The 23,156-nt window shown below is 36.6% G+C and overlaps 1 protein-coding gene across 3 annotated transcripts in view; it reads right to left on the bottom strand.

The window, feature by feature from the left end:
* Window positions 1-3,006: 3,006 nt before the first annotated feature.
* LOC122811336 (zinc metalloproteinase-disintegrin-like batroxstatin-1) overlaps window positions 3,007-23,156 on the bottom strand; it is a 301,349-nt gene continuing 281,199 nt past the window's right edge. For 2 of the 3 annotated variants that reach the window (XM_044083108.1, XM_044083107.1), the window contains 3 exons: window positions 22,788-22,853; window positions 22,397-22,462; window positions 3,007-3,742 (listed from right to left, as the gene is read on the bottom strand). In XM_044083108.1, the coding sequence (XP_043939043.1) occupies window positions 3,710-3,742; window positions 22,397-22,462; window positions 22,788-22,853 (165 nt within the window). In that variant the 3' untranslated portion in view covers window positions 3,007-3,709. The remainder of the gene's footprint in view (window positions 3,743-22,396; window positions 22,463-22,787; window positions 22,854-23,156) is intronic. The other variant, XR_006366236.1, reaches the window with a different exon arrangement.

Consider the following 23,156-nt stretch of genomic DNA (forward strand, 5'->3'; position numbering starts at 1 on the left):
ATATATATATATGTATATATATAAATATATATATATATATATAGACTAGCCATCTGGTGGTGTGAACCTTGGCTCTAGATTGTCACTGTTTAAGTGACACCCCAACCTTATGTTCAAAAATGAGAAAATATTTTTTTTGTGTGTGTGTGTGTGTATATATATATATATATATATATATATATATATATATACACACACACATATATAAAACTATTGAAATTAATCTATTGTTCAGAATGCTTCTAGAATATCAACAAAAAAGATCAATTTCACAAGATCAACAGTACAATGTGCATGCTACATGACATAATCTAGAAGTAAGCAAAACAAAAAGAATGATTTTGCACGGGGTGGGGCTTGCCCCTGCACCCCCCCATCTGTGTGTTGTGGGGTTGTGTCCCCACATTACATTTTACTTAATATACAAACTCCAAGACTGCACAATATCAGGTAATGGACATATTCCCCAGTCCTGGTATTATAAAGATTTTATATCAATATTGAACAGCTTTCCTATAGTCAAAACAAAACACACAGGAAAACTGTCAAGTAAACAAATATCATCAGACCCATATTGCTTCTATCTATCAATCTACCTACCTACCTATCTATCCAGTGTTGTGTTCACATGTTTAGATTGGAATCACATTTACAGAACAAGAATTTAGTAAGAAAGAAGATAACAGAAAAACAGAAGAGGTACAGAAAGTTCACTTTCAGCAGAACTGATTGCCAGAAGTACATGAGAGTGTTATAATATATTCAGTGTCACACATAATGAGTGGCAAATGCGAGCACTGTACCAAGGGTCTTATAATTTAGGATGCAGACCTATGTAAATAGTTTTGTACTATGTGCTACATTTGGAAAACTAAAGGAAGTTATTGAATTGCAAAATGCCTAAATATTATACCAAAACAAGATTTCATTTTGCGGAGTCTTATTCAAGTAATGCAATCTTTCCCAAACTATTTTTTCTTCCCAAATGCACGTTCCAAAGTTCTAAAAAATAAAGCTGCATATATAAGGAAGTCATAAATATTGTGCATATCTGCTCACTTTTACTGCAATGTTCTAAACGTTATTGGGATATTATCATACATGTATCTCCCAAAATATCACATAAACATTATATGATTAACTTGCTAAAGTTCTGAAGCTCTCTGCCTGCATTATAATGGCATCTGTATCACACCAACCACTGCAAAAGGCAGAAACGTTTTTTTAACTTATTTATAAACTATTGTTTGGCCACTCTAGACATTGTATGCATTAAAAAAAATAACAGCAACACAAACTTTCCCACTTCATATAAAGGTTTAAACCTTCAATTTCCAAACAAATAATACTGGAGGAAACAAAATGAAATCAGAGCATCAAAAATAAATGAAAACATATTTTATTTGTAAAATGTTGATGCTACAAAACATTTTATAATATATTCACTAATTTTAACAAATGTTATTTAAAACTTTAAAAGACTTTACAAATTATAAACACTTCTGAAAAAACAATTATTTTCATTTTCATGAATTAGAGTCAAAAGCCATACAATATTTTGAAGAATTTTATGACTCCCACGAATAAAATGGAAGATAACCAAGGAGTTTAGTGAAAGACACAATAAGCAGCAATATCAGTACAGGGAATGCAAAACTCTATTTAAACATAGGCATTAAGACTTATTGTACAGGCAAAACTGATAGTTCTGCTAGATTGTACAGTCAATTAATATTCTATATGAAATGCACTGAACAAATGTTACATGTAAAAGTTTGGTTTCAATGTGCACTTCAAAAAGACTACAAAGGTTGCTTAATGAAAATAAGTTGTGCACGATAATACATTTTAGGTCAGCTCTCAATATTCCAAACAGTGAATGATTATAGTCTCTGTTATCATTAGTGTGGCCAAGATCATCACTGTCGTGATTTGTATAAAAAAAAACGTCTGTGTTGTTACACTGTATAGCATGAAGCACATTGATAATTGTGGTTTTAATCATCATTGTAAACCGACCACTGGAAGAAAGACTTTTTTTAAGAATCAGTGATGAAATCTGATGCTACAGCACTTGCTCTTCTAACTTTAACACATGCTTTGGAAAAAAAGACCATTTAAATATTTCACAACTACAGTGTATAGTTGGTTTCTACTGTACATGGAAATATACACTGTGACATTCTGTTGTAATGGCATCTGTGTCATTTTATATCAATATAAGTAGATCCTTGGCAACTAACCATAGCAAAAGGCTGAAACAACATTCTCTAGCTTGTTTTATGAACTTGCTGTTGTATGCACCTGCAACTGACCCATCATTGTGAAGACAGGGAATGTGTTGCCTCAGGAGTGTGTGTGTGTGTGTGTGTGTGTGTGTGTGTGTGTGTGTGTGTGTGTGAGATACTGCAATTTTGATAACAGACCCTGAGATTTGAAGGAGTGCATAATGGAAAAGAAGCTAAATAAGCCTTTATTAAACTTTAAAGAAGTTGCCTACATTACAAAACATTTATTTTAAAAGACTCTTTAACTTATTGTGAAATAGAAAGGGCTGAGTTCTTCCTGAAGCATTGTGGTAATTGATGTCTAAACATTCACTTCAGAGATGCCAGACCTCCCCAAGAATCTGTTGATGCACTGATAATTTGGTTTGGTAAGTCATGCATAGTCCTCTGTGATGAATCTAGTGGACTCTAGGTAGTACTGGGGTACAGGCAGATGGAGGACCCTGCAACTAGACAGCAAATCCCATACTGTGAACAACTGCTGTGGAGCTTGTACGATGCAGGTCATGTAATATTCTGTTTCAGAGGGAACCTGACAAGAAACACACTGATGGAGAGATGATGGCCAATGTTTTATACAACCTATATGTGATCTGCGCTTTAATACACGGGTGCCTGTCTTTCACATGGTTTGACAATACTTGGCCTTAAATGAAAAGTCAGTTACTTAATGTAAGGTGCATTCAGTATACATATAATAGTTGGTGTTCACTATTACTTATAGCAGCTCTAATCTCCCCTTTCACCACCAGTTTGCAATGATATAAAAAGGATGTGTTGTAAACATGTAGGATTAATGTGCAGCTAGCAATGCTTAAGACCCCATTAGTTATGACTTGCTTTAGAAACATGTGCACTGATATATTGCTTTATTGAACTTTGCATCAACAGTTCAGAAATTGTTACTCAACCAATACTCTTTGCATTGGAATTTCCTGAAGTCTGTAAATTATCTTCCTGGTACAGAAACTGCATGAGGCATTTTTAATGTTGCTGCTCAAAATATAAGTGAAATAATATACTTGTTTGGTTTCTTAGTCCATGTGCATTTAAGTAAAAATGCATTCATTTTCACTACTTTCACGTCAATGCCACACATTGTTGATTCAAATATATGCAGTGTCACAAGAAACAGTGGATCAAAATATGAGTAACATGTGTCATTACATTTTATAGTTCCAGCGAATTAGTGATCAGGACAGACCATGCAGTCCTCTGTGTCATTTCATTTAAATTAGAGTTTGTGCCCTAAGTATCACTCTGATCTCCACAACAAAAAAGTGGCACCATAATCAACCACGGCTTTACTACAGTGTGTATCTAAGTGAATATTAATAGAAGCAATACGTGACTGACTGTAAAAACAAAAGCCATCACTGAGTAAAGCTATGGTTCATTTCTTCAGGTAATATGAACAAACTTCAGGTTCTTGGCTTGTTGATGGGTTTCAAGGCCTGTGGAAAGAAATAATTATGTTACTGGACTGTTTTTATACTGATACAGTCACTAACTTAAATATCATAAGTCGTATACTATAAATAAACCCAATATAATTTTTGAGTCATCAAACATGAATGTAGAATACCGATTTTTATTTAACAGTTTGTTACTTGCTTATACTGGGATGTCTATCTCTTGTGATTTCTGCTGTTGTAATACGGCATTACACTGACATCAAATGAAGGAAGACACTCCTCTGGCTGCACTGCTAAAAATCTCTGTCATGGTCACGTATGTCTAATAACATAATAGGAGCACAGACCTCAGGGTAAATGATTTGAAATGGGTTTCATTTTACTAAGGACTTTTAATAACACAATAAAGATGTGCACAAAGCAGGAAGACAGACATGTCCGTTAGGTGAATCATTTTGAGCAATGCGTCAATGAAATGTTTGTCACTACTGGTTCATTCTTCAACACAGACAAAACAGACTCTTTCTCTGGGTGCGCAAACTGTTATGGATATAACCTTTAAAAGTGTACAAGCTAAGCTACATAACTTATATGAACTATAATTTATTTTTACATCATCTACCACAGTTATGTTGGAAACTACATAGAGTTTTAGCAATGATTTCATTGTATGTCCATTATATTAAAATGTGTTTTCTAAATTTGCATTTTGTCGCACTAACTTACAATCAAAAGGCAAAGTGCTCACAAATGCAGGCTTCAGTTCATTCCAGAGTGTTATAATAACAGGAAGAGTGTCATATACACATTTGCCCATTAGATTGATGTATGTGGTGATACTGACAATATTAATTTGCCTTAAAGTGAGACTAACACAAGCCTTTACTTACAGCTGCTGTTTAAAGTTGAGAAATCCTCATCCCCTGCAAATGGTTGTGAAAAAAAAGGAAGAAAATGATTTTGCAGTGATGTTATCTTAAATAGAATGGTATCATAGCTAGACATTCAAAGGACAGAAATAGGAAATTAGTATATTGTCAGTAGGAAACAAGCCTAAGCTCAGGGCATTCAGAAAGAACGGTTAAAAATCTAGGAATCCATACATATATGCGTATGAAGCACAGCTCTCAATTGTCCAAATTTTTGCAGAATGTCCAGATTTTTGCCTCATATTTTTGGTGTTTTCCTCATAAAATTTGTGGTTTTCTGGAAAATCATTGAGAACTGAAGTCAGTAACTAATGACAGATGTTTGAGTTTCAAACTTCATATCTTTCAGAAAATGCATGCTGATGTAAAGCTTATTATTCTATCTACTTTTTAAGTTCATCAGTACATTTAAAATACACCCTAGTTTTGGGCCTTTGTCCCCCCATTTGTTTTGCCTTTGTCCAGATTTCATGTGCTAAGAGGGTGAGAAGTATGGTCTGGAGGTAAACTATAGATCCAAATTTTTAGGAGGAAATTTAGACAAACTGCAGTCACATAAATTCAAACATATAACAGACAGAAAGGCCAACACACTTTCTGATATCAGTAACCACAATGTTCACAATATGACACTGAACCACAAATGAAAAAAATTCCATTAATGGTATGGCAGTGTTTTAATGGACACAAACTATATAATAAATGAGAATAAAAGAACAACAGTTGCTTCATACTATTTGCTTTTGCCCTTAATAAATCCTATGTTTTAATTTTGGGGTTAGATAGATCTTTAGCCTGTCCTAGTTTGTGCACTTGTAATACCAAAAATATGGCGTATGCGGCTACTTGTTGTACCTGTCCATTGTTTTATGTGGGGATGACAATGACAAGGTTAAAGCATCGTATTTATGAGTATGTATACAACAAAAGAAGGGGAAGGTCATCAAATGCCTTACTTAGGCACACTAAAGAATGTCAGGCTTACAAAAGTTTTTGTTTGTTGTACTTGAATGAATTAAGGTGAAGGAAACTGGGGGGGGGTGTTGACTCAGCACTAGATAGATAGATAGATAGATAGATAGATAGATAGATAGATAACACAACTATACATATACATATATTCCCTGTTACTTTTATGATTCGGTTAGGAGATCAATGTTGAGAGGAAAGATAAAGCTTAAGGATCATGCTAGAATATAACAGAGTTCTAAGGGAACTTGCGCATGGTACAATTTTTATCTATCTATCTATCTATCTATCTATCTATCTATCTATCTATCTATCTATCTATCTATCTATCTATCACCTTTTGCTGGTTGTGTTAGCCCATTGGACACAGTTGCTAGGGACATTTCTTTTTTAATTTTACTTATTCGTTGACTGGGTAAGCCCACTGGGCCCAATCATCCGTTTTCATGGCAACCCACACAGTAAACAAATGAAGATGGAAGGAATCGCACCCCATACTTCACACACAGGAAGCAGCGCATTATCACTTCAGAACTTTTGGTCCTCTACACTAACTACCAGACAGCTAGATCCTAGGCCTCTACTAAAGCTACAATACAAGATAACTAATCTAAATCTACAAAAAGTTCTCTACTTGGTAAGAGTTTGACATCACATGATACTTTTTTTTTCAAAAGGAACATTCATTTGAGATCTGACAATTGCTTAAATTGTTTAGCAAAATGCTCAGCAACTGTCACTTTGAATGAAAGGCCATTTGAATAATATTTGCTAATGCAAATTTTATGTTTAGAGGTATCATTAGGACTGTGGTAAGATTTATGTTTTAGGGTTATGGATTAATTTAGAATTAAGTTATGGGTACAGGGTTGTTATGTGATGTGTAATGGGGTATACTACAGCATTTAAAGAAATGTTTGTTGTCATGATTTGCCTGCTTTCACTGAATGTGTTTTTCAGTGAATAGGTCTTCAATGTTTGTACCTTCTCGCTATGTGGGCCTACTGAAGTTACATCTGATGAAGCATTTTTTGACAAATTAATTTGGATTTAGATAGTAAATTAGATATTGTAAAAAGTTATAACCTAATATAAATATGTAAATTAAAAAAATGAATTTCAGACAGTAAGTTAGCAAGGTTCTTGGACAAAAATGACTCTCAGGTATGTCAAGGAGTGTCAGTGCAGCAGCAAAAAGCTCAAAACAGGGTGAGATGGAAATTTTCAATGCATTTGTTTTCTAAATCAGTTTGTTTTACCCACTTTTCATCCAGTAGCAGGTGCCCTTTGTAGCTTACACCCACTCCATCAAGTATGCCTTAACCATTCCCCTCAAACAACTCCTTCCACTTAGGTTGGCTCCTCTTACTACTTATGAATGCCACAGTGGAATGTGGGCTCCAATCAGTGACCAAATATTGCTTGGGAAGCTAACTCTTTATCTCTGCCTCTGCCATCTGTTGCACACAAAAGACTTAGGCAAACTTAAGATTTACATTTAAATATTATTTTTTAAATGTGGTTTAATTTCTATTATACTGCTGTAGTGCATGTAGCACAGTAATTGCATTACACTCCAAAACTGGAAAAAAGATAAACCTGTTATATGCTTCTGTAACAAGAGACCCAACCATAACAGTGCTTTCAGAGGTCTGTAATATTTGTTACACACCCCCTAAGAGCTGTTATGGTTCAGTATCAGGGAAGGGCCATTCCTTCACTCTCAACCCCCTAAGAGCTGTTATGGTTCAGTATCAGGGAAGGGCCATTGCTTCACTCTCAACTGTTCCTGAATATCTTTTCTCTTTCATCTGTGGAAGTTTACAGATGTTATTCTGTAAGTAATTTAAATCAGAGCTGTATTTAAAAACTGACGTTTTCTGCAATTATATTTACTTTCTGTCTGTATGACTGCACTCACTAAATATTTTACTGGCTTTCAATAACAGAAAAACACTTTTGCATTTTTTTCTGTAACTAGTAGTACGTAGAGTAGATAAAAGTCTATGCACTACAAAGAGTTTTGATCACGACTCACTGATCATAACCTGTTATGTGTCTCAAAATGGAAGCAAAGATTCATCTCTCCAGCTTCACTCTCAAGGTGAATTTCTTGGCATCTGTGTCTCGAACATATAACTTGGTTATGATTGAAGACCTGGAAGCTAGAATTGGGAAGTGCACCTGTACAAAGAGGCCAGTCACAAGTGGAGTCCCTTGGGGATCGGTCCTGGGACCGCTCCTTTTGGAATTTACTTTGAAATCAAGGCCAATGTCAATGGCCTATTACTAACTAAATTTGCAGATGATTCCAAATTAGGAGCAGTCATAGAATCCCCCACTGACACAAATGTTCTCCAGAAAATGTTGACACAGACAAATAACTGGTGTCAGAGCCATGGACTAAAACTAAATGCCAGGAAATGCATAATAGTATCATTTGGGAAGTCATCTACCCCTGGCAACTATCACATTGACAACACATCCCTAAGAGCTGATCCAGTAGTTCATAGGTTCATACTAGGCTATCTGCCCTAGGGCATTTATAAGCCTAGCCAGAGTGGGGAAACACACAGATATAGTCTTTCACCATCAATCACCTGTCTACAGTAGTGAGGAAATGATTGTATATTGTGCAACTTATAAACAAAGGTATGATGATTAGGTCCAAGGAAGTCATTGTTCCACTGTATTTGGTATTCATCAGACCTGTCATTGAGTACAGTGCTCCTTTTGCTATGTAATTAACCAGGCACATCCAACAAATGAAACGTCCACAGAGATTCCTCACTAAAAGAATTTTGACCTCAGTTGAATGACATGGCATGGCACTTATTTTCAAGAGGAACAAACTCTTACCAAATAGAGAACATTTTGTAAATTTAGATTAGTTATGCAGGGCCTAAGTAATATTTCCTATGCAGACCACCTCAAGGCCTTGACCCTTTGTTTTGTCTCCTTCAGGCTTTTGAGGGGAGAGCTATGCCTAGCATACAAGACATTGTCAGACCCCAGCTTGATGGACCTCCTGCATATCCAAAAAGCATCAGAAATACCCATTTTAAAGACTTAAACCTTGCCTGTGATATAAATAGGGCCTGCTGGAAAGATCGGTATGTATCCCGGAGACTACCCTTTCTCTGGAACAGGCTCCACATCCATGTGAAGCAAAGTTCCTCCCTAACCCAATTCAAGAGCAACTTGGACAATTGTGTGGGAAACAGGAAATTCATCCCTAGTTTGGCACCTATATCTAACAGGCACAGGTAACCTGTAAATGGTTCATCTCCCAGGCCCATGCTTACACTTATCAAGGGTATCAAAACTTGTCAGAGATTTGGGATGCATGGCTAGACTTAAAAAGACCCTTGTGGTCATTAGGCTAGTAAACACCTATGGACCAAAAAACTTTTATATTTTATACAGTTGTAAAAAGTAGTATTCATAATTGAAGTGAAAAGAACTATTAAAGTTTATTCTAGTTATTTAACTTATTTAGCCACTAGCCATTTCAATGTAGCCAGTAAACTAATTGAATACCACATGACGAGTACTTGTATAACTGGTCATATTTGTGATGGTTTTAGAGTTTTAGTGTTTTAACATCCAGCAAGTATCCTATTAATTTTAAAGATTTAATTTAAAGTTATTTTTAAAGCTTTCAGCTTAGAGACTGGATTTTGAGTTTGATTTTGAAATCCATCTGATGATGCAGTTTTCGAAAATTGTGACATTTTTCTTGAAACATTTACTGTTGCTAGTACCTCAAAAAGCAGTATATGGCGTTAGCTGCATTTGAAATTTAGTGTCAGCTCCAAAAGAGCAACTGAAAGACTTGACATTCTCCGCTTAGGTAATAGTGTCCTTCATTTTTAGCTCACTTTAAAGTTTAAGATTGCAACAGTATTGCAAAGCTGGGTGTAAGAGGAACTTCTGAGATGAAGTGGAAAACCTTTTTTTGACTGTTGAGCTTTAAATCTGCTCTCTTACAATCAGTTGTTAACACATAAACATACAAAGAGTTACTTAGCAGGAACTTTCACTTCATTGCTGCCAATGGTGAGCTCTCATTGCTAGTTTCTCCACTTAGCCCAGATTTACTGGACTGTGATTTTTTTTTTAATTAGTGGTGACTTTTAATATTGAATACCTAAGCTGTCAGTTGTGTACAATTCACAGTTTAGGACTCACACTGAAGACATGCATATGTTACCTTTCTTGGACATTACCTTGAAGTGGATTATGCTACCATATTTTGAATTACTTGCAATGTTTTTGATGATGAATTTTCACATTACAGGTATCAGGAGAGGGTTTCAAGTAAAATAAGACACTATGAAATTTGATCTTGTTGGTAACCTGACTGGCAACTATGTAATAATATAAGGCAACAACAAGGCCTTCCAATTTATATTTTTTGTTTGATTGTTATATATATCTTCAGATTTTAGTTTTGCCAACATTTTACTACTGTCAGCATGTCTTGTGTTACAACCATGTAATTGTTTTAATCTAACACCTAAAAATATTTATTTTCAAATCTGATGCTAATTACCATCCAAAAATGCTGATTTAATGAATTAGAGATGTTACTCTATGTTGCACCATCTGTTGATGCTGAGAACTGATAAAGCTATTATTCATCCTGAAAGTAAAATTTGTAATACATGTCAAAATATTATAAAATGGTTTGAGGTCAGCAGAATTAGGACCAATTGTAATGACACCAAAATTCAGGTTGATTTTTGATTTAATAGCATCCAGTATTTAAATGATTCAGCAGAGTAGATACTAGTGCAAAATTATGAAATTGGAAACCTTCCTCCATTTCCTCTGAAATTCTTAATATCTGTCATAGCAGTAATCAAATGACCACGAGGTTAATGTGATCAATGTGAATGGTTAACCCTGAGACACTGAAAAAGGCTGTTAACCAAAATTTCTACAAGTTTCAATGAACTTAAAGGCAGAAGAGAGTTTTATAATGATGGTATCATTAAGAAGCGCAATAATCATTTACATCAAACTCCAGATTCTTCAACAGCTACTGTCTCAAAGAAAAAAAGGACTGATGCCTCTTGGAAAGACTGATTTCTTAGTGGCTCAGAATAAATTTATTTTTCCAAAGTTTATAAACATGGACCTTGTCAATTAGAAACAGAAAGGTCATGCCAAATCAAAAGAAGTGAAGGTAGGAAGCATGGTGAGCTCCAGAATATGTTTCTTCAAGTGAATATAAATATGACATCTCGTAGAGAAATGTGATGTGGGTGAGATAGCCCCTACCACTGATAGGCTACTCTGGATAGCATCATTTTGTGAAAAATACTAGTGGTGCAGAAATCTCAATTTATGTAAGTTAATAGATTGTATTTGTCTATTATGATAAATATTCAGGTCTGTAAAATTGTTGGTGTTAATATCAATGTACCATCAGGAGATTATCAATCAATTAAAACCAATGCAAATAAACTCTCTTAATTTATTAATGTTATTTTAGACTCCCTCAGTAGAAAATTATTTTTTAATAGGAGAAATATTCTTCAATAAGAGAAATATTCTCATACTAACAACACCCACAATCTCTGTTCTAAACTGTGTGAAATCAACTTTTTTGAAGTCTTAATAAACCTATGGTATGTCCAAAAGGTGACATTTCCAGCTAGGGGTGTCTAATACTCAATAAATAACATTATCATACATTCAGATATTTAAATATCTACTATTGCACTTTTTCTTCCTGTACCCAACTCATATCATGCTTTTGTATAAACTAGTATTTTTCTTTTTGATAAGTTTAAGCCTAAACAGCAGGAAATAAATAAGTTTTACATGGTCAGCTATGCTTGGGGAAAAATTATACAGATCCATTTAGATGCAGTGAGATGTAGGGTGGAATCTGTAGTCTCTTGTCATAGGCAATTGATAAACATGCTCCAACAAATAAAAATAACAAAGGATTTAAGTGATAATTTGCCTTGGTAAACAACTCTTTTTTTTTCAAAAATGTATACCAGAAACAGGAATTTGTGGAAGCCATACTGTAAATATCAGTTTGTAGGTATTCCAAATCATTGATATAAGGCTACAGTGGGAAAATTAAAACTCTGAGGAAAATCTAAATAATAAAAAGTATAACAACATTTTTTTGACTATGTCATGAAATTGAAAAGCTAGTTAAGGATAATGCTGGTATTGTACATATTTTAATTGAAACATTTGTTGTCCAGTATTCAGCTCAAAATGACTTGCCCAATGTACAGTTGATTGAGACATACAAACTAACATAAATAAATAAATTAATACATAAAAACATCTGTGGAATTCATATTGAATAGTATACTATATTAAGCATGAACTCAGACATCACTACTATTCCTGACAATATCAATTATTATTTAAAAAACATTATTTTCTGCCTTGGAAATTTGTTTCAAGAATTGTGAAGAACAGATTGCATTTCTAAACAATGGCAGTCTATTACAGTTGTCCCAAATTTTAAGTGAGGTAATCTGTTTGTTAAATCAGGACACTGTCTGATTAGTTTAATGTTAATATTTTCCCCAACGGCTTAGTAGTAAAACTAGCTATGAGATTTCAAGTCTTTATTACAAGCCAGTCACACCTCACTAATTTACTGTGATTAAAGTCTACTGTTAAATATGCATTTGATATTTGTTTAAATGTGTATACTTTATTTAGAACGTTCAAAGTAATTCTAGTATTCCACATGTATGTCTTACTGCGATATCAATTCGCACATAATTAAATGGATAAGTCATTGGTTACTACAGTTTACTTTTCAAGTGAGACGTAGGGAATCTCAATCAAAACTGAAGGTTGTGACATGGGGGATCCCAAAGAGCTCTGGGGGCTGTTTTTATTTAACAGATTTGTGATGTCTATACATACATCTGCAGTAAGTACCAGACTATTTTACAAGTGCTATTAGATCAAATGGCAGTATGAGTAAATATGTGCTGTACTCAATTTAAGGTCAATATGAGCAGCATTATTCATTTTGCAAAAACTCAAGGACAATTTAAATGCACTAATGAGACAAATTATAATAGACTTTAGGAATAACTGTTAGTTCATAGATGTTTCTTTTGATAGACATGTTCAAGGCATTTGTAAAATTAGCTTTTTTTAATCATTAAGCAGATATCAAATACTGCTGTAACCAGATCTCCTGAAGTGTTAGAATGCCTGTATAATCCCTTACTTGGACCACATCTTGAATATGGTGTCAGTTTCTGTATCCACACAAATATTAAAAGATTTGAAAGGATCAAAAGGCCCTTTGGCAGAAATATCAGTCCAATTAGATCCTTACCATATTACAAGGGAATAATGAATTCACATTTATACTCCATATATTACTTTAGGGATTTAAAATTCCTTGACCACAGAGTTAATATTCACAATACTAATCTATTTTTATATGCAGAAAATGCAGTGGTGGCATACAAAATAGAGTTTTCTATGTGAGGGTGGCCAAATTATGGAGTTCTTTGTCAAGAAAAAATATATGTGTCTTTGTTATTGATACCAGGGATTAGATGGACCCAATGCACTTGAAGTTTTTTTTTTTTTTTTCCTTTTTTTAAGATCCTCAAACCCTTGACTTCTACTAGTGTGCAAATTACTGTATACTTATGGCTTAATGAGGTGCCACTTTCTGGTTGATCCTTTTGGGAACAAATTGAAGATTGACTTCACTCTCTGCCTTCACTCTTCGCTCCCTACTCCTAATCCTCTACAACTCTTCTCTCTACCCCCCTCTGCTTTCCCTTCATTTTTACAACTGTCATTGCTAATCACAATACTTTTCACTCTTGCACTACTAATCACAATACTATTCTATTTCTGCCTTTATCTCAACAAGTCACTTCATATTACTCTAACATCCAACACTGGACCACTCTCAATACTTACAAACAACTTATACCTAATTCCACTATGGTACCAAAATAACTTTCTCTCTTCATCTCACCTTCTCAAACTCTGTTTTTTCCCTGATGTTGTCCTAAAGCATATAAATAATCGGAATTAGTGCATACTGTATAATACCTGCTGCATAATACCTGCATTGTAAATACATGTTAACCTTATGTGTTCTAATGTATGTCATAGGTTCATAGGTTCATACTAGGCTATCTGCCCTAGGGCATTTATAAGCCTAGCCAGAATGTGTTTGGCTTTCGCCACCCATTTTAAATTAATTTTGCTATGCCCTTTTTTGAGGTTAGTATACTGTGCCTCTGTCTAACAGTGACACAGAAATGATACCCGGGGTAAACCTACGATCTCCCATCCACTCATCAAGATTCCTCTTGAAGAGAGTCAATGAGGGACTCTGCCTAACCTCGACTGGGATTTTATTCCAGAGTGAAGGGAGCCTCTGGGTTATGAATCTGTCCCTCCAGCATGTCCTATTTATTTCAGTGCTGAGGTTCAAGTCTCTCGAGTGTGTAGCTCGATAGGATTTGGATTTTCTGAGGTGCAGCATGTCCATTAATTCCTGGTTGGACATGGCTTTATACGTCAGGCACAGATCGCCTCTGAACAGGCGGTATGCCACTGAGTAGAGCTGGAGTTTCTTTAACCGGGCAGCATATGGCATCTGTTTGAGCCCTTTGATCCTCTTGGCGGGGTACTTATGGGGTCTTTCCAGTTGCTGCAGGTGTCTGGTAAGGTACATCCCAAAAGGGGCATTGTACACAATTATGGGCCTGATGAGGAATGAGTAAAGAGGCACGATGACCTCCCCTGATCTAGATGTGAATCCCTTCATGATTAGGTGGGCTATATAAAATGTTTTTCTAACCACTTTGGCCACGTGGTTGTCAAATGAGAGATTGCTATCAACTTGGGTCCCCAAGTCCCTAATTACTTCTTCTGTACTTAATGGATTACCACCTATGTGGTAATTTGTGGGCACTTTGTTTTTGCCAAAGGGGATGACTATACACTTTTGGTGTTTAGCTTGAGGCCATGGCTCTGGCACCAGTTGTCTGTTTCTATGAGGCCCTTTTGGAGGATGCTTGTGTCGGCTGGAGAGTCGATTATGGTGCCCAGTTTGCAGTCATCTGTGAACTTGGTCAGCCACAGTCCTTCCGTGTTGGCCTGTACCTCCGAGAAATATATACCGAACAAGAGAGGTCCCAGGACTGAGCCTTGTGGGATGCCACTTGTAACTGGTTTGGAGTCTGACATGGCTCCAGCAATTCTAACCATGTGGGTTCTGTCCTTGAGCCAGTTTGCAATCCATCTAGTGACATAGGGGTTTATATTTAAGCTGGTGAGCTTATCTATAATGCCCGAGTGGGGTATTGTATCGAAGGCTTTTGCGAGGTCCAGGTAGGCTGTGTGGACCACCTTCCCCTCGTCAATGATCTTGGTGACTGTTTCAAAGAAATCAACCAGGTTTAAGAGGCAGGATCTGCCCTTAACAAAGCCGAACTGGGTAGGATCCAGTGTCTGTAGGTCCCCAATATCTTTATTTATGAGGTCCATGATGATCCTTTCCATAGCTTTGCAGACCAAGCTAATCAGGCTTATGGGGCGATAGTTTCCAGGATCCATTGAGGCACCACCTTTGTGGAGAGGGACCACAGTTGCTGTACGCCATTCTTTGGGTACATATCCTGTAGTAAGGCTGAGATTGAACAGTAGTTTTATGTTTGGGTTTAGCTCTTCTTGGAGTTCATGTAGGACGCAGCCCGGGACACTGTCTGGTCCCATTAATGCTGTGTTTTTTGCTTTGGAGAGGGCGGCTCTTACCTGAGCATCTGAGATGTCAGGGGGGCAGCACTCTGCTGGGATACATATTTGCCCTTTTGGTGGGGAGGTGGGGAGAAGTTTGCGCTGAACCTGTCAGCTAGGATGTTGGCAATGTCTGTGGGTTCAGTGTATTTTTTGTCATTTTGGACTAATTCTGAGCATATCTGGGAATTACCACCCAGGTTCCTAACATAACTAAAGAAAGCCTTGTGATTATCCTTAGTGTCCTGCGCAATTTTTCTCTCGAGGCTGGCCTTAGACGATTTTATGAGTGCCCGTAGTTTTTTGCTAATACTGATCAGAGATGCCTTCTCTTTTTGGAATTTTGCTCTATCATTTAGTAGCTTCCTCCTTCTATTGTATAGTTTGTTTATGGCTGGGGTCCACCAGACAGGACGTCTGCCTTTGGAGGATTGGGTCTTGGTTTTATTTGGGATCGCATGATCCATGCATTCCTGAAGGTGTTCATAGAATGTGTTTATAAAGGATTCTGCGGTCTGGGCCATATTTTCCACAGGCCCGGGGGCTTTGAAGGATTCCACCTCAGTTTTGAGGAGTGTGAAGTTTGCTTTAGAGAAGTTTTTCACTGTGGTTTTCTGGGCAGGGGTGGTGTCGGGATGTGAATATCCAGTGAGATTAGTTTATGGTCTGATCTTACCAGTGAGGGATACACTTCTGGTCTGGAGCACAGAGTCCCCATGTTGGTGATGATCAGGTCCAGTATGTTTTCCATAGCATTTGAGTTTATAAATTCTAGGAACCTTTGGGCTAGGGTGTTGGAGCTAGAGTAATGCTCCCAGTCTATGTTTGGGTAGTTGAAGTCGCCCAATATAATGGTGTTTGGAGAGACCTTCATATTTTCCAGTGTTCTCAGGAAGGCTGAGTGGGGTTCCTGGGTTAGGGAGGGTGGTCTGTAGCAGGCTATAAACTGGAAGGCAGTTTTACCCACTGTTAGTTGCACATGGATAGTCTCTGATGCTTCGTGCTGTGCCACCAACCTGGAGGTGTGGGTATCTTTGACGAATATTGATACTCCCCCTCCTTTTGTGGGCCGGTCCAAGTTTTGGGGCCGAAAAGCATGGTATGAGGTATAACCTGGTAGTGCTGGGGTGCTCTCGGGAGCCTTGAACCAGGTTTCTGTTACTCCACAGATATCGATGTTCTCCATGCTAAGGAGAGTTTCGAGTGCATGCATCTTGAGGTTTAGACTTCTGGCGTTGAGTAGCATTACTCTTAGTTTCTTATCCCTTGTGATACCTATGGAGGTGGGTTTGTCTTTTGAGCCTTGCCTAAAAAAGGCACTATGGGGATAGCAAGAGCCTTTGCCAATATCCGAAAGCCCAGGGGTGACAGGTGCAAGCCGTCCCTAGCGAAGCATCGTGGCTTGTCGAGCATGTCATCCCAGGCTGACAGGCATTGGATCCCCTTTGAATGACACCAATACTTAAGCCAATTGTTGAAATTGATCATCTTGTCTTCATATTGTGGCATCATTCTTGGTGAGGGTAAGATGCTACTCAAGGTCAGGGTCATACCGGCCTGGACCACATGCTCAGAGAGCTCCTCTATGTCTCTTTTCATGTAGTCCAGAGAGGCACGTCTCAGGTCATTCACACCAGCATGGACAACGACGAGTCATATTTGTACTTGCCTTGGAGTGACCTGAGTGCTTGTATTATGTGGCGGATCCTAGCGCCCGACAGGCAGCTCACCGTGACCTTCTCCTTGTTCAGCCTGGTGAGTGGGACGTCAGTGTGCCTGATGATAGAGTCACCTATTACAAGTGTATCAGGTGTGTTGTTTAGCCTTAAGGGCTGTGACTGTTCGGCACACTGGCTTTGTGAGCTATGTGTTGCACGTGTTTTGTTTTGGGGTAGCGGTTGCTTGGGTGTCTGCTTTGGAGGTCTCTGCTGCTTAGGCGGATTTTTATTTAGAGCCTCCGAGTATGTTTTTGTGTGTTTATGTGTTTGGTTTGCTGTCGTGGTAGGTCTATGTGAGACTGGAATTGTACTGAGTGTGGTTTCCTTCTCCTCCTGACTGGTTACGCCAGTACTGAGTTGAGAGAGCTTAGCCTCCAGTTTGGCTATATGGATGCATCTCTCACATGTGTTGGAATTTGTTGGGAGGAGGAGAGGGTTGTCTGTGTACATGAGGCAGTTGTAACATTGCCTCAAGATAATATTATATCTTGGAGCCCCCCCCCCCAGGCCTCCACTGAAAATGAACTACTAGCCCAGTCAGACGCTCCCAGTAAATAAATTTAAAATAAAATAATAAATAAGTAATTTGATGCTACTGTGAGAAACTCCCAAAGTCCCTTTATAGGATGGAACAAATGGCACTGGATGTTGCATTACAACAATTTTGGCCACACCTCTGGATGTGGGGGGAGGGGGGTTATATGCATGACAATGAGTGGTAAAAGTGTCAAGAATGAAAACTGCATACCAGTGGACTAGTTTTCTCCAGCCAGCCATGCAACATTTTATGGCGCAAACTTACACCTTGTTAAAATAACATGTTTGTAACATCAGGTAGTGTAGGAGGCCATTTTTTGTGATGTTGCTTCTGCTTGTTGCTTGTTAAAACAAGGTAGTGTCTGTTTAAAATAATGCGTATACTATATGTAACAAGAAAAGACACAGACTTTATTCCTTAAATATGGTAGAGTCTGCTTAAAGCAAACACATACAATGTATGTAATAAGAAAAGAAACAAAGAAATGAGGCAAAAAATGTGTTCATTCTCCTTTTACATAAAATGTTAATGATATCTGAACAAGTCAACTTTGATACACCAGAAGTGGGCCATAGAAGTACAGTAAGAATTTATACACTAAATTAATAATAAAAACAAAAACAAATAAAAAAGGAGCTTGAAATAATATTAATATACTAATTTAATATGTGGTAATTAAGCTAGCTGGCTGATCCAGGAAAACTACATTCAGCCAAAGTTAAGTCCAATGGCAAACTTTGGTAAGAATTATACACTATTATGTTAACAAACATTGTAAACAGGATAATAATAATAATTAAAAAGAAAAGAAATCCATATAAAAAGATTGCAAAGTTCACAGATAATGGAAGTGTGAAAGATTATATATTTTACAGCCTAAGTTTCAAAAATGCAGACTAAATCACAAACTCTAATGATGACAGATAAATCCACAAGAATCAGTGTGGAAAACAGGTCATACAACATAAGATTAAGGTGCTGTAAGTGAAAGCTTCAAGTCTCAGGAGGACAAGTAAAGCAAGAACATCCTTTACACGAGGCAGCAACTTCCTAGAAAGTTAGTGATTCTGAAAGTTTTGGATTAATGAGACCATAAAGATGGCAAGCCTGAGTGACCAATGAATTATTTTTTAAATGTACATGAAAAATTATAAAATAAATCGAAGTGACCTATTGGACTATTGATGAAACGCATGCTATGGTAAATTACAAAAAAAAATTTACTGTGTTTATCGTGATTTCTAAAAATGAGTTTAATACATAGAAACTAATAAATTGTTTTGTGCTGAACATTTTTTGCTGTGTATACATTTTTAGCAACACTTGTGGTACTAATGATATGGACATTTGTTTGAACTATGTGGATATAATTTAATTTTTGTTAAAAGGTTCAAAATGCAAACATTGGAAGTTAGACTGCAGACTTCCACTGGATTAAATTAGCATCCCTTTCTAAGGTCAGAAAGATGCTTAACACCTTTTGTTCTCTGAGTTTCAGAGCACAGTTGTGGCACTCCATGTACTAAACACAATCATACATTCTCACTATACCTCTCAGCTGAAACCAGGAGCTAAGACATGAACAGTCAAAAATTACTGAAGGAGTCATGACCACTAGAGAGAAATTTATTGAAGATTTAGCACTTTCATCCAGTTTATAATGCAGACTTCATCAGAATCATTATAAAAACATTCATTAAACATTTAAGTATCCTTGTTACTAATCACATGTCTAATCTAAACCAATAGAAAAACACTAAAATCACCCAGCGCCTGTTGTTTATTAATCTAGAAAAACAGGTGCTGGGTGATAAAGCACTAAATCTTCAATAAATTTCTCTCTAGTGGCTGTGTTTGCATGGTTGTGACTCTTTCAGTAATTTTTGACTGTTTTTACCTGTCAATTGTCCTGATTTCTGCAGAATGTCGAGATGTTTATCTCATATTTTTGTCTATTCCTTGGAAAATTTGTGGTTTTATGGCAAATTACTGAAGATTCAATTCACTATATGATGGCATACATTTGAGTTTCAGACTTCATATCCTCCAGAAAATGTATATTGCCACACATCCTGTTATTCTAGCAACTTTCTAGGTCTATAAGTGCAACGTTTAATAGCTGTCTCTATTTTTGGGCCTTTGTACCACCATTATTTTAGGCTTTGTCCAGATTTCTTGCACTGAGAAGGAAATGGTTGTCCTTAGGGAAGTGAAAGCACAAGAACCAGATGGGACTTTGCCCAGAGTCCTTAGCAATTTCACCAGTGCGTTGGCAGACCCCTTGCTAGATATCTTTAATCACTGTCCAAGGGACTGCCAGGTAACTGAAGAGTTTGGAGTAAGACCAAGACTGAGTAATCAAATGGTGCACAGTTAAAGGGTAGGACACACATGGTTATGGTGGCAGTAAAAAACATTAAGGGTAGGACACAGATGGTTATGGTGGCAGTAAAAAACATTTGGGTAAGGAAAGTGAATAACTGTGCATGGTAAGAGTTAACTGGAGTTATGCTGACTTACAGAAGGTAGTTTTGGGTGAATGTAAACATATCAAAACATATCAAAATATGTCCACCAAAAGTGCCTTCAGCAAACATTTCAAGGAAAGTTTTTTTTTTTTTTTTTTTTTTTTTTCAGGTGGTCAAATCCCCCTGCACCCTCCATGTGCGGGGCTACCTATACACCCCCAGACTCATACATACCAACTCCATCATCACACAACACAGAAGGAAAAAGGCAAACTCCACTTTCCTTGAATGTTGTTTCAATTAACTTACTTAAGTCATTTTACATTCACCAAATTTACCTTCAGCAACCTGATGTGCTCCTTAGTCAATCCTGGGTAGAATTCATTTTAATGTGCTTCTATTAGAAACATCCAAGGAAAGAAAAAAGGATTGGTCTTCTTAATTATAGCAGATAAAAAGGTACACCTGTACAGGTGGGGGTAAAATATAAGGAAGGATTAAGAAAGGCAAAGTACTGTGCTCAAGTTGCAATAGTCCGCGTGTGAAATACCATCTTAGTGGAGCAGAATGTAAGCTTACTGTGTAGGGACCCTGCTAGGCACAGAGGATTACAGATTAGCTTTTAGAGTTGATAACCCTAAGGATGTACACTTGCATTCTGTATGCTTCTGTTGCAGAGCTCTCTGTCTCTTTTTTGTCTAGCATCAGCACCCTTTAATTCTTTCTCTACTCTATAACCTTAAGTTATGCTCCACCCAATCCATTTTTTTTTTGCAATTTAACAAAACTTCTTCCCAATCTAGTGCATATGTGGTAGTGTGGATTGTGTGGTGTGTAGTTGAGGGAATAATTTTGTGCAGTTGCTACTGTGCAAACATGTTTACAGTAGTTTGGTTTTGAGAAACAACAGTAGATCAATCTGAGGTATTTTAAATAGTAAAAGGCCACTGGATCTTGTTGTCCATGTATGAAGGATTTGTGTAAGCTATAACAGTAGAGGTAATTCATTACATGTAAGAGGAGAGAAATTCAGAAGGGATTTTCATTCCATAGGGTTAAAAACTACATTATACCAGAGTATGTGGAGCTAAAAACATATCAGTGAAAGAATATTTAATGAGATGTGCTATACTTTCCACTTATTTCAGTTTAGGCAGTGTCATACACACACACAGGCAAGGTTTGTTTATTCAGGGGATAAAAAGCCCCTGAAATCTAGAGGCCAGTAGCTTACAAAACAGATATAACTGACTTCATCAAAGCACACCTTCAAACTCTGTCCATACATATCCTAAAATTCAAATGGATCACTCTCTGATAGTTTTTATATGGGTGTTGCATACCATACACCTCCTAAATGACACTCCTTATCCAAAGTAACCAAACTTTGACCAAATTATATTACTGAATTGCCCAATATCCCCCCCTATCCCCCTCAAAAAATGGGTATCGGTGAAGTCAGTTTTGACAAACTCACTCTATGACCTGGAATAGCAAGTTTGTGTCTCAATAATTTTTAGTTTCTGCCTACCCTATTTACTCATGCACATTGATTTAGACATGTATTTATATATTCATTTTGTGAATACAATCCCAAATGATGTTTTGACTCGGACTCATGGCTGTGGTCATTTCCAACAAACATTAACAGCGATCATCATCTTTCTTTAAAGTATGAAAGAATATGAACTTTCTCTTGTCCATCAACAAGTATGTAGTAATTAATTAAACTAAGTAGTAAGCAGTGAGTATTTTGAGTTAATATCCATGAGTGGCAGCTTCGTTTGGTCATTAGTTTAGAATAATATCTGCTTTTAAAAGTTATGTCTACTCCTTACTAAATAACAGTGCGACAATATTATTAAGTAGTATGCAATGGTAGAAGGGGACAGAGGCACTGAGATGGTACACATGGTCTGCAGGGTACAGTAAAATGGACAATTTCACATTATTGACTTACCTTTGGCTAAAGTCCATAAAAGTAAGGCTAATACCGTGTGTAGGGAAAGAAATAATTAAAATGTTTTACAAACACACGGTTTAACATCCGATTTCATAGATGTTAGATTAAGTAACACAATCATTTTGGTTAATTTGCATGATAGTATTCTACAAAATGGTTACGTAGGACAAAAAAATGTACAGTGATGGATTGTGCCATACTAGAACAATAAGCAAGGTTTGCCATATTCTAAAATAAGAGTCTCTATCTCCAGTTAATAATATAAAGAATGCAACATTTTCAGAATAAAAAATATTTATCTGACCACTTTGGCATGCATTAAATAATGTTATTTTATTACCTGCACAGGATATACTGGCTTGTTGGTTGATATAGGAGGTGGTAGAGGTTTATGTGCTGGTCTTATCTACAAACAAACAAAAATAGAAACATGAATTATGAGACAGAAGTCTCACTGGCAGCAAGCTAGATAATGCATTTCTGAGCACTTTCTTTGGATTATCTTACAATGAATGAATCAATGAATTATATCACTGCTTTCAGTAAGCTGAGCAACATGTTCCGTGATAGCAAAATCTAAGAATTGTAGATTAAATCTGTATAAATACTCTTCTCACTTTTAGTAAATCATTGATTAAGGACAATTGCATTAACATTCCCAGAGCTAATATCACAGTGAGTTGACCTATCTTTTCATAAAATGCAATATAGCTATTAAGAGTGGTACTTACATTAGATGCTTGTGAAGGTGGTAAAACTGGTTTTGGAGCAGATGGTGGAATAGGTGGTGTTACTTTCTTTGGAAAATAAAAGTAAACAGGATAGTAAGTGAAAGGGAAATAATGCACTGAGGTATTTAAACATTCTACATAAAAATGACAAGAAACTAAGAAATATTACTTATGTTAATATGCAATAAATATTTACGAAATAATTTTTAAACGGGCTGAGACTTGGGAAATCCTCTAAAAAGGTTATTTATCAGAGCCTTTGACTTTAAGATTTGCTCCTGTCCGAAAGCCAAACAAATATATGATGGCCATCTCTACAGTAATGCACAGCAGTCAAAAATGCACTTTGGTACACAGAGTTTGCTACAA

Source organism: Protopterus annectens, chromosome 9.part0 (genome assembly GCF_019279795.1).
Source record: "Protopterus annectens isolate FY-2018-M chromosome 9.part0, PAN1.0, whole genome shotgun sequence".
In the NCBI taxonomy this organism is placed as follows: domain Eukaryota; kingdom Metazoa; phylum Chordata; order Ceratodontiformes; family Protopteridae; genus Protopterus; species Protopterus annectens.